This window comes from Engystomops pustulosus, chromosome 9 (genome assembly GCF_040894005.1).
Source record: "Engystomops pustulosus chromosome 9, aEngPut4.maternal, whole genome shotgun sequence".
Classification (NCBI taxonomy): Eukaryota; Metazoa; Chordata; class Amphibia; order Anura; family Leptodactylidae; genus Engystomops; species Engystomops pustulosus.
The window spans coordinates 34,391,976-34,404,111 of NC_092419.1; the positions used below are offsets into that span (position 1 = coordinate 34,391,976).

At 41.8% G+C, this 12,136-nt stretch overlaps 2 protein-coding genes across 3 annotated transcripts in view; both read right to left on the bottom strand.

Annotated features, from left to right (window-relative positions):
• The window catches only part of LOC140077158 (P2R1A-PPP2R2A-interacting phosphatase regulator 1-like), a 981,687-nt gene that overhangs the window by 695,354 nt on the left and 274,197 nt on the right, over positions 1-12,136 (bottom strand). The window lies entirely within an intron of this gene.
• Positions 1-12,136, bottom strand: part of GPC3 (glypican 3) — a 296,911-nt gene that overhangs the window by 268,226 nt on the left and 16,549 nt on the right. For both annotated transcript variants that reach the window (XM_072123247.1, XM_072123246.1), the window contains exon 2: positions 184-345. In XM_072123247.1, coding sequence (XP_071979348.1) covers positions 184-345 — 162 coding nt within the window. The remainder of the gene's footprint in view (positions 1-183; positions 346-12,136) is intronic.

A 12,136-nucleotide genomic window follows, 5' to 3' on the forward strand; every position in this document is an offset into this window, starting at 1 on the left:
AGAAGTGTCAGACCCAAGTTTAGCAAATTTCATAGAGACCATTTGTTACAACATACAGAGCTGAAGTATAAAAGAATTTATGATAATATTTAATCAAATGCAAATGAATTGAATAACAATGTTATTTCTGCTTATTTTTACGAATAACTTTCGTATAAGGTAAAGACTTTCTACAAAGTTTACCTTGAAATATTGCTGCGTTCTGAATGATCAGGAACTTCAACTTAGCGCTGGCCGCCTGAATGAGCTGCTCCATGTTTACACGAGAGGCTACTTGATATCGTTCCTCCATTTTCTTTGAACAGCACGTTGAGGTTTTTGTGACACAGACTTGTAGATCTGATCCTGGAAGAGTAGAAAGTAAATATTTATTCACTGAAAAAAAATCTACTCAAACCCTAAAAATAAATAGCAACAAAATACAGTAAATAAAAGAGGAGTTACAACTTCCTCTGTATACAAACAATTCCGAATGTTGTTCTTTATCTACAAATATTTGACATTTGTGTTTTTTTTACCAACTACTGAACAAAGACCAGTCTATACTTTCAGGATATGCACCTCATTATGTAAAATGTTATTGAGGTGCATAATGATATTATCTATCTAAAGATATATAGATAGATGTGCAACATCTCCCACTGTGGCCTAGCCTATCCCTGGAAGCTGTAGACAGCCGGGGCCCAGAATACCGGAGCGGCTGTGTTATGCGGCCTTGGGCACGCTGTGGTCACGGTGCTTGGTATGGAGACCGGAGGATGGGCCTACAGCCTGGCAGGTCTCTAAGCAGGTGGTGTGCGCAAGAAATATGGAGGGAGAGGCTGATGTAGGAAGCTTCTCCCTGGGGCAACCCCTGAGGTGTATATGAGAATCCCTGACTGATGGAGGATGGGGAGCCTGCAATGGTGAACAGCCTGATCCAGGGATCACACGAAGGCACTTTGTGCAATAACAACTTACAGATCTTTATTCAACTTCAAACGGCAGGCAATGGCCAAACATCAGCAGCAGAATTAACAGGCTGGAAAGCAAGTAGGAGATAGCTGGTCCGGAGAAGGGGTTGCTCACAGTCTGGTAATAGCTTCAGACTGGGCTGGTCGTTAGAGCTGAGTCTGGACGGTGGACCTCTGCTCTGAGGCTTAGTCTCCTGAGTTGGCCTGAGACACCTCTGCTTCCGGGTGATATGACACTGGCAGGTGCAGCACAGGCCTCTGCTTAATTTGCTAACTCAACTGCAGGACCGACTCTGACCTGACTCTCTGCTCTGACCATGAGATCTGACCATGTGCTCCCACCCATCAGGGGTTTTTATACTACCCTCGACAGGTGGCAGCACCCTCCAACCAGTTTCCAGCTTGCTTTACAATGGTAAAAAATATATAATTGGTTAATAACATTTCACATGTTAACTCTTGCTTTACCACATAGTGGTTTCAGCTGCAAATTACTAAGCGCTCCACTTTTGGACAGCTTCTAGCGAGGTGATCAGTCTCTCTAGGCAGCTCCTAACATGGAGAGGGGGCTATTCGCACCAACGACCTACCCTATGCATTGGCAGGGTTGTTGCAGATAGATAGATAGATAGATAGATAGATAGAGAAATAGATAGGATATAGATAGATAGAGAGATAGATAGATAGATAGATAGATATATTCAGGAAAGGCAGCAGCACTCCAGTTTGTGAATTCTGAAAGTTTGCTGCCTTTCCTGAATATATTATTGGATCCTTGCCACGGATATACAGATTTATGCACCCAGACAAGTAGGTTGTGCTGCCTTGGACTAACTTCTAGATAGATAGATAGATAGATAGATAGATAGATAAGGAACAAAACATCTGAAGCACAAATGGCTTAGCTTTATGCTCTATTTGCTGTGCAGATTCTTCCAAAAAAGTCATTAGGCTTATAGGGAACCATTTGTGTCCACAATATGGCACAACCAGAACTTCTGCAATCTACAACAGGGGGAAATTATAATATGTGAACACAACTTTAAAGGGAAAGGTTACGCAAAAGGATTTAAGGGCACAGCGACCCTTGTATTTGTCACTGTAGATCTACTTCGATTAATGCAGGTAAACTTTTCTATTGAACCTGTGAAAATACATTTTTACTATAAGCAATCGAAGCAGTCAAAAGCGAGAGAAAACAGAACACAAACGAACTGTAAAATCAATGGTACATTTATGACAATGTTTGCTACAATTCATTTTTCTTGGAAATATTGTATCTTCATTGTCTCTTTAGAATCCTACAGTAAGCACCATTTGGGCAGTAGTTTTATCAAAAGGGTTTTGCAGGGAATACAAAACACAGCAGTGTAATGTTATTAGCCAATTGTTTCCCCCATCTTGGTTAGTATATGGTTAAATAAATTAATGTGATCTGAGGGACAAGGAAGCAGTGCCTTCACACTACCTTCCAATGATGCTCCAACTCTGGGTCACTTCTCCCCTCTTGAGAGTCATTGCATTAAGTGAAGCAGGGGACTCTGCTTCACATGTACTGAAAACATCCAGTCCCCTCAGTCATGGAGTTGCTCAGAGTCTAGCAACTTCTGTGACTGAGGGAGCTGGATGCTTTGAGTGCTGCATAATGTAGCCCACACATAATAATACATTAATAATATATACATCATTTAATGCAGTGTAAAGTCACTGCTTCTTGGTCCCACCAACCTAATGAAATATTTTAACGTTAGTTAAATAACATCGCTCAGCAGGAGATGAAAACACCTCCCCACTCATTCGTTGCATATCTCTGATGTTGTATATGAGCCCTAATCGCATAGGCTAGATGACTTTTATGCGTTTTTTTACAACAAAGCTGTTGGTACATTCCCATTCCATTTACCTGCATCGGAAAAGTGGAGACTATAGCAAAAAAAACTTAGTGGATACAGACGTATTACCAACAGTGGGGAGGATTTTATGACTGGAGTTCAAAACATGAAATGAATCCCCCCCTTAATGTTTCTGCTCATCTTCTTTGGTTCTATAACCCACTGTCTGTAGGACTCTATGTACAGTCTGCTTTGGTCCCCCTGCTCTACACCATGCTACTTGCAGATAGGATACTATGTACAAATTAGCTCATCGACTCCTGCTCTATAAAATTCTACTTGTAGACAGTGTCGGACTGGTGTACCTTGGGCCGACCAGAGAAATTTTTTTTGGGGGGGCCCACCCTTCATGTAATAAGAAAGACTACCAGACTACTCCTAACTGAAGTGTAAATCATGTTCTATCAAACATTAGATACAGAGCCAGAATCGAGGTCCATACATAACTGTAGCCAAGGTTGCAGCCATATATGCGTCCCCACAACGACAGTGTGAATGCACCCTAACTGTGTCCAATCATCGCTGGGAAAACATCTTATTATATTACAGTGTACTGTGCCTGTAGCTTCATGTATGGCTGTGTACTGCTCCTGTAGCTCCATGTGTGGCTGTGTACTGCGGCTGTAGCTCCATGTATGGCTGTGTACTGCGGCTGTAGCTCCATGTATGGCTGTGTACTGCGGCTGTAGCTCCATGTATGGCTGTGTACTGCTGCTGTAGCTCCATGTATGGCTGTGTACTGCGGCTGTAGCTCCATGTATGGCTGTGTACTGCGGCTGTAGCTCCATGTATGGCTGTGTACTGCGGCTGTAGCTCCATGTATGGCTGTGTACTGCAGCTTTAGCCCCATGTATGGCTGTAGCTCCATGTATGGCTGTGTACTGCGGCTGTAGCTCCATGTATGGCTGTGTACTGCGGCTGTAGCTCCATGTATGGCTGTGTACTGCGGCTGTAGCTCCATGTACGGCTGTGTACTGCAGCTTTAGCCCCATGTATGGCTGTAGCTCCATGTATGGCTGTGTACTGCTGCTGTAGCTCCATGTATGGCTGTGTACTGCGGCTGTAGCTCCATGTATGGCTGTGTACTGCGGCTGTAGCTCCATGTATGGCTGTGTACTGCTGCTGTAGCTCCATGTATGGCTGTAGCTCCATGTATGGCTGTGTACTGCGGCTGTAGCTCCATGTATGGCTGTGTACTGCGGCTGTAGCTCCATGTATGGCTGTGTACTGCAGCTGTATAGAGACAGCCCCCCCCCCAGCATAGAGATAGGGCCTCCCCCCACCCCAGGATAGATATAGGGCCTCACCCCCCACCCCAGGATAGGAATAGGGCCTCATCCCCCACCCCAGGATAGAAATAGGGCCTCATCCACCACCCCAGGATAGAAATAGGGCCTCATCCACCACCCCAGGATAGAAATAGGGCCTCATCTCCCACCCCAGGATACAAATAGGGCCTCATCCCCCACCCCAGGATAGAAAGAGGGCCTCAGGAAGCAGGCATCGGCCGCGCCGGCATGGAGCGCTGGGGCCGCACCGGTGTGGGAGCATTGGGGCCCCGACGGCATCGGAGCACCGGGACATGGCAGGCCCACCGGAGGATTCTCCGGTACTCCGGTGGGCCAGTCCGACGCTGCTTGTAGACTTGTAGATAGGATACTATGTACAAATTAGCTCAGCTACTCCTGCTCTTTAACATGCTGCCTGCAGATAGGACACTACATACAATCTGTTAACCTTCTCCTGCTCTATAACATGCTGCCTGTATATAGAAGACTATGCACAAATCTGTTAAGCTCCTTCTGTTCTAGAATGTGGCCTGCAGATTAGAGATTCAACTCAACTCCTCTTACTACTATTATTTCTTGCCTGCAGATAGGACACTATGTACAACCTGCTCTGCACCTCCTACTTTATTACATGCAACCTGCAGACAGGACAGTGAGTACAAGCTTTTTAGCTCTCCCTTATCTATAACATGCTATCAGCAGATCACATACCATGCTCAATGGGACTGGTCTACATAAAACATGGAAATAGTTTTGTACACACAAAGTAATAGATTCTTTTGAATTGCTATTTCTTTTAGAAAACAACAAACTATTACTAATTTATTATCCAAAATGGCAAAACATTTTTTTGCTGTAAGGTCAAAGCACAATATGAAATGTTTTTTTTTTTAGAAACAGAACACATTCACAGACAAAAAGCCTATTACGGCAATCATTTTCTCCAATTAAGAGTACTTTCCATCGCATAAGTTTTCTTTGCCTAATAATTACATTCCCTCCCATTACTAATTGTTCTGATACGACGCGTCATTTAACACCCCCAAAACTTTCCAAATCTATATATAAATAAATAAAGCAGTGGGCTGCGGTTTGCCTGTAGGTTCTAGATTGCAAACACAGTATGATTACAAAAGGAATTAGATAAGCATCATAAAAATGTGCCTCGAGTACTCTGTCACCATAGTAACATTACAAGTTCAAATAGTCATTTAGGATTGTTTAAAGGTGCAGATCCACACAGACAACATAAAACACCCAGCCGTACCAAACGACTGCCTAATTGGCTGTGCTTAATAATTTAACACAATATTTGTCTAATTTTTTTTTTCTTAATTAAATAGCCGATCTTCTCCAGGGATCAGAAGTTCTTCGAGTGAAGAAACATTCTGGGCTAAATAGGATTTTCAGTGTCAAGTTCTATGCTCGCCCCATTCCCATAGGTACCACAATCAGAGGTCTGATATATTAGGGGAGCACCAACTTTGACAGCGTTTTCTATCTTCTTAGCTCGTCTGTCAGATAAATTCTGGTTTTATCTAGTAAAAACTTTCTGCTCTATACTATGATAAATTTATTTGGATGCTCCAAGGTTGGGGTCACTTGCAGAGGGTTGGGAACCACATGGTATTCAGCGGTTTTCCACTGAATATTTCGGTACAGTAGAATCAGAGAAGATTTTTGGATTTTTTTTTTTTAAAATAAATGCCCAGTGCAGAAAACTGTGATGCTAGATTCTTTCTAATTATTACTGCAGGTTTTACTAGTGGCTCAATTAAAAAGGATATAAGCTGGAGAGAAGTGCTGCAATTTCAGTAGTTATGCCACAGTAGAAATCACCCTGTGGTTCAGTATAGTCTGGCAGTAAATAAAACTGTCCCCTAAGCAGTCCTTCTGTTATGAAGGATCAGGGAATGGACAGGTGACAGAAATGGTGGGCCCTAAAACTAAACCTGCTGTTTGCCTCGCCTACCCTAAAAGGTAGGTGACAACTAGCCGACATTCCCTTTCTTTGCCAAAGTGCAAAACTCAGAGATGCAGACAAAACAGTGCAAACAGAAAGGAATAGTCACCAGAACAAGGTCAGAAGCCAGTGGGCAAACATAGTACAAAATCACAAGGCAACCGGATAGTCAAAATACAGGCAAAGCGTCAGAGATATCAGAATGCAAAAGGAAGTTTAAACAGGAGCTAGCTTCTTATTAAACTATAGCAGGTAAAGAGTACTTTAGGTTCAACTGCCTAAGTATTTCTCTCATTAAGGGGATATAATTTATACTTCAAACTTCATTTCTTCTTCAGATCAGTGGTTTACCAATGATTATATGTGGTGACAATGATCCCAACCATAATGTGTGATGACAAGGGACAGAATGAAATATTCACTTACAAAGTATCACTTACAATAATGCTTTTTTCTTATGGAGAAAGGAGACCTGGGAGTGACCCAAGAAGGCAAACGAAAAAAGAAGTTTGTCCAGGTCCCAACGGCTATGACTAAGAACCTATTGGTTCGAAATGGGTCAGTTTTTCTACCATCGACGTCCTTTGATGTTTTTATCTTATTTATTTTTCTAATAAGGTGGATTATATTTAGGTTTTTCTACATGCAGTTGGGAGCTGGACAAACTTCTTTTTTCGTTTGCCTCCTACGGTTACTGGTGCCCCAGCCCAGGTGTCTGTGCATCCACGTATCATACTATTGACTATGGAGGTGAGCTGAACCATAAAAAAACGTTTTGTATTACGCTGGGTGTGACCCGCTGCACCCCTTCAGAATGTAGATTGGGTATGAAACCAACATTTCACCTATTATAATTTTCTATGAAGAAATACATCCTTCTCCCTGCAGTCCATTGACAGACTACAACCCACTATAAACACCAGCGTAGATTATTATCAGACTTATCTGAGGTCTTCCAATGCATAAGACTGTAATAGCGAAGGGTTATTAATACAGTCACCCAATATATCATCTGAAGTACCTCCGAAAGACATGATCAGTTTATAAAAAGTTCTGCTTGGCTTGTGATGCCAGACAGACTCACATCATTTAGAAAGTAATTTCATCTTCTATGGGTAAACTTACAATTTCCACGTCTTCAATGTCTTTATTCCTCCACAGGGATAAGAGGAGACGGTTAGGTATAACCTCTTACATTAACAATATGTTAAAATGTAATTAGATAAAATGGAGCAATTTGCGAGCCTCCCTTAAAAATAATAGAGGACACACATTAGTATTCCAATAATAGGATCCCGCCACTGTCAGAGATGACTCCATTGCCTACAGCGAAATGTCCTTATAGTTTGCACCTATTCACTAGAGCTTTTTCTGAAATTAGATTGAAAAGGTGCAGCGACAATGACAGGTGGATGAAACGCTGCAGAACATTTACAAATTTATTGCAAATATAAGAAAACTCATCACCAAAAGCCCCCTGAGTATGAGAGCGCGTAAAAGTGCCGAAAATTAAAATGTTAACAGATAACGACGCTATGCATCCAAGTGCTGCCATAAAGCTACAAGCCGAGCGTTCAGACATGACAAAGGAGAAATTCAGAACTGTATTAGGAGAATTCCCTTGGAGGTTGTCACACATCTTACGTTCATGTAGGTATGGACTGATCTCATTACAGGAGTGATACAAATTCCATTATGTCATATTGCATCTACAAAAATCAAGTGTATGGAACTATACTGTACCCCTTTATACCACTGATTTAATACAGAATGGATTCTTGTCAGATTCCATACAAATCATAGACTTCAGGATTTTGGAAGGTATTTTTTGTATATATGGCACAAACCATGGGCACAAGAGTCAAAATATAAACCAGAAAGGCAGCGTGACCATGTCACCACCTATACACATGCACAGCTTCCCCTCTCTTAGGAAAAGTGTACTTCCAGACAAACACCAAGAGCTTTCCCCTTAAAGTGGTATTCCCACAAAGACAAGATTCTTAAATATACTCAGGATAACAAAAAAACAATTCTCTAATTAAATGTTATTAACAAAAATATAGCATTTCACAAATATAATTCCAACTTGCTCTCTGCCTCCAGTCTCCACCCTTAAATTCCAAGATGAGCTCACAGAGAGACTTACTGCAAGTAACAGCAGCACAGTGTGAGGAGAGTAAAGCTACAAGCTACAGACAGATAAGGTCTTTATCAAGGGGAGGGGGAGGAAGGCACCGCAGAGCTCACAGTGTATATTGCAGCTGAGATGTAGCAGAGCTGAGAATGTAATTGTGTGTAATATGCATCTCATGGATCTCATCATCTCTCATCTCTGATCTGTCTCATTTCTCTTTCTATGTGTCAGATACTATTACAATGTTCATAAGGTAAATGAACGTGTATATAAACATGTACCCTGTTAATCTAAACACATTGTCAGCAAACACGCGTCTCACAGCACTAGAGTGATCATGAAGTGTCTGCTTAGAAAGTCCCCGCCAACGCAGGAGCTAAAACAGCTATAAAACTGAGTAAAATTGGAAAGTAAGGGGTTAAAAATGATCTTTATTGCATAAACATTGCAAACCCCTTTAATGGTCAGACAGGGTGATGTTTTCTGATTGATCAAAGATAGAACTAGATAGCCAAGAAGGAGAAACAAAGAATGGGACAATTCAACTACCTGAAACTGATGGACTGGAACATAGTGTAGGAGTAGGGGATATTGAGTGCAGTCTATGTGGAGGATACAATCTGAATGGGGGGCCGTGTAGAGAAGTATGGGAAAGGGTCTATTGGAAGCATTTTATGTAGGGGAAAGTTGGTATGAAAAAGGGAACCATGGTGACTAGACTGCGGTGACATGGGGAGAATTCTGTGAAAGAGGAGGACATGAGGAGCAAACTCAAAGAGGAAACACAATGTAAAGAACTATTTGAGAGACAATGGACGATGGGAACAATGTAAAAGGAAAAAGTTCAAGGACTACTATCAGAATGGTGGCATGGGGAACAGCAAGTCAGAGGGATGGTACTAAGGAGCAGATAAATTCAAAAAAGCTTTATTGGCAGGACCAAATACAAGTGAGCATTGCAAAAGCATGTAAAGAACATGCGATTGTGAGAGAAGGGGGTGAGGTGGTAATGGGGAACAGGATGAAGGAGGACATGGGATGCGGGGTTGTCATATAGTCTGTTGTATCATGCGTCTCCAAGTCTACGGCAGGTCTCTTATTTCACCAGCAGGATGAAGATCTTCTCTTACTCATCCATACAACAGCAGTCTGAGAGTCTCCTGAAGCGAGTATCCCTCACCGCTGAGTATTTGGATCATTGTAGCAGAATGTGGACCCCTTCCTAGATGGCCTCCTAGTCATGACACTGTTGGTATAGTTTGCTTTCCCTAGACACCTGTGTCTGTCTGTGCTGCCCAGACAACATGGCCAGATATCAGTCAATATCGGCTCAAGACACATATCGGCACGTACAAAGCCAGTCTGTTTTCTCTCTGTAGACTCTGGTAGATGACTCCATTGTTTTTCTCCAGTGACACATTTATATTCCTCCAAGGGCCTTGTTTACCATTGCCTCGTCTCCCATTATTGATTGATGTTCGTATCTGGCTGGGTTTGGGTTCCCAGGTTGGCTGGGACTTCCTGCTGCTTCAAGGCCTTGTGGAGAAAATCTGTGTATTTGGGTAAGTAATTGGCTTAGTGGGTTTACACAGTCAAGTTTCAATATTTGCAGATGATACTAAGCTGTGTAAAGTAATAAATACTGAGGTCGATAGTTTAGCATTACAGAGGGATTTGTGGAAGCTTGAGGGATGGGCAGAGAAATGGTTGATGAGGTTTAATGTAGATAAATGTAAAGTTATGCACTTGGGCCATGGAAACAAAAAGTATAATTATGTTCTAAACAGTCAATTACTTAGTAAAACTGAAGCTGAAAAGGACTTGGGGGTATTGGTGGATGGTAAACTTAATTTTAGTGACCAGAGCCAGGCGGCTGCTGCTAAAACAAATAAAATAATGGGATGTATCAAGAGAGGAATAGATTCTCATGATAAAGAAATAGTTTTGCCCTTATACAAATCCCTGGTCAGACCACACATGGAATATTGTGTACAGTTTTTGGCCACCAGTGTATAAAAAGGATATAATAGAGCTGGAACGGGTGCAGAGGAGAGCAACCAGGATTATTAAGGGAATGGGGGGATTAGAATACACTGACAGATTAAAAAATTTGGGATTATTCAGTTTAGAAAAAAGACGGCTAAGGGGAGACCTCATTACAATGTACAAATACCTGAACGGACAGTACAAGGATCTCTCCAAAGATCTTTTTATACCTCGGCCTGTGACCAGGACAAGGGGGCATCCTCTACGACCAGAGGAGAGGCGATTTTACCATCACCATAGACAAAGGTTCTTTACTGTACGAGCAGTGAGACTATGGAACTCTCTGCCGCAGGAGGTTGTTATGGCCGACTCTATGTACATGTTCAAGAGAGGCCTGGATGACTTTCTGGAGAGAAAAAATATCACGGGTTATGGGGATAAAACATTTATTTAATTCTTAAAGGTTGGACTTGATGGACTTGCGTCTCCTTCCAGCCTTATATACTATGATACTATGATACTATGAATCTGGGTTGCTGCTCTGTAGGCGATCCAGAAATGATAGCACCATCTTTTGGACTGTAATGTGTAGGGAGAATCTTCCCTATTCTCCTCTAGAGAGGCTAACGTGCTTCAGTGGACTTGAAGAAAGTTTTTGGAGAATTCTAGGTGAAATATTTTGGTTGGAGTAACTGGAGTCCAATGACTGGCTTGATTCCTGGTGTATTTCCAGGCTCAGGTTGGGGTATTTCTCAGTCATAGTTTCAGTGGACATCTGTTTAGTATGAAGTAGGGAAACTCACTTGCTCTTCTGTTTCTCCACTGGATCACCATAATATTGGTTTTATTTAGATTTATGGGTAGCACCCAGATGGTCTTAAATTTCTCCAAGATTTCAGGATTTTCCTTGAGACCTCAGTTGAGGACAATATCAGGTCATCTGCATGTAGGAGCAAATTTCCCTCAATGTCATGGAGGGTGAGTCCAGGTGCAGAGGAGGACTCCAGGGATGCAGCCAGCTCATTGATGTAGATGTTGAAGAGCGATGGACTTGGGGTCTGACCCCTCGGCTCTGCTGCATATAGGCTGTTCGCCTTCCGTTTACCTTCACGTCGCAGGTGTTATCGGTGTAGGAGCTCTTGATGAATTGGTAAACTTTCCCACCTATTCCACTTCAGCAGTTTCAGGGTGAGACCTGGGTATTAAACTGTGTAGTGTCACATAGGGGACATCAAACTGTGTGGAGGTATGTGCTACACAAGGGAGGGCACTATTATTTTAGGTATGAATATAAAAGGCAACATGCCTGGGTTAATGGACATAACAACCTCTCCTAACTACAGGACACCCCTGACCAGCCATGTTCTCTCAATCCTTTTTATTTTTTCCATATGAATCTTTAATAATACATACAAAAAATTCCAATATAGTAAACTAATAAAAGAAGACAGAATTAAAAAAGTGTATGTGTCCAAATTCATAAGGCAAGAAATACTTATAACTTGGTAAAATATCCCCTATAATGGAATATACAACCAGTCACACCAATAGTATACATGTACAGTAGTCAGAGGAAATTTGCCATTCAAGCTGTAGATGTAATGTACAATAACATATACAATAGTAACATAGGCAATAGCATTAGGGGATACAGCAAAACCATAGCAAGGACCTCTTAATCCTTAAACTGTCTAAGCTACTTCCTAAACCTCTTAAATTTAATCAACTTGTTAAACCGTAATCCCGTCTGTGAAGAAGCTGAAGCTGAAGAGAGACAATTACAAGACAATGATCCAAATTTTACTACAAAATCAGCCTTGAGCTACTTGCAAAAAATCCAAAAATGAATGTTTCACAGTGGCCTTCACAGTCTCCTGACTTTTCAGTTCTTGAAAATATGTGAAATGATCTTAAAG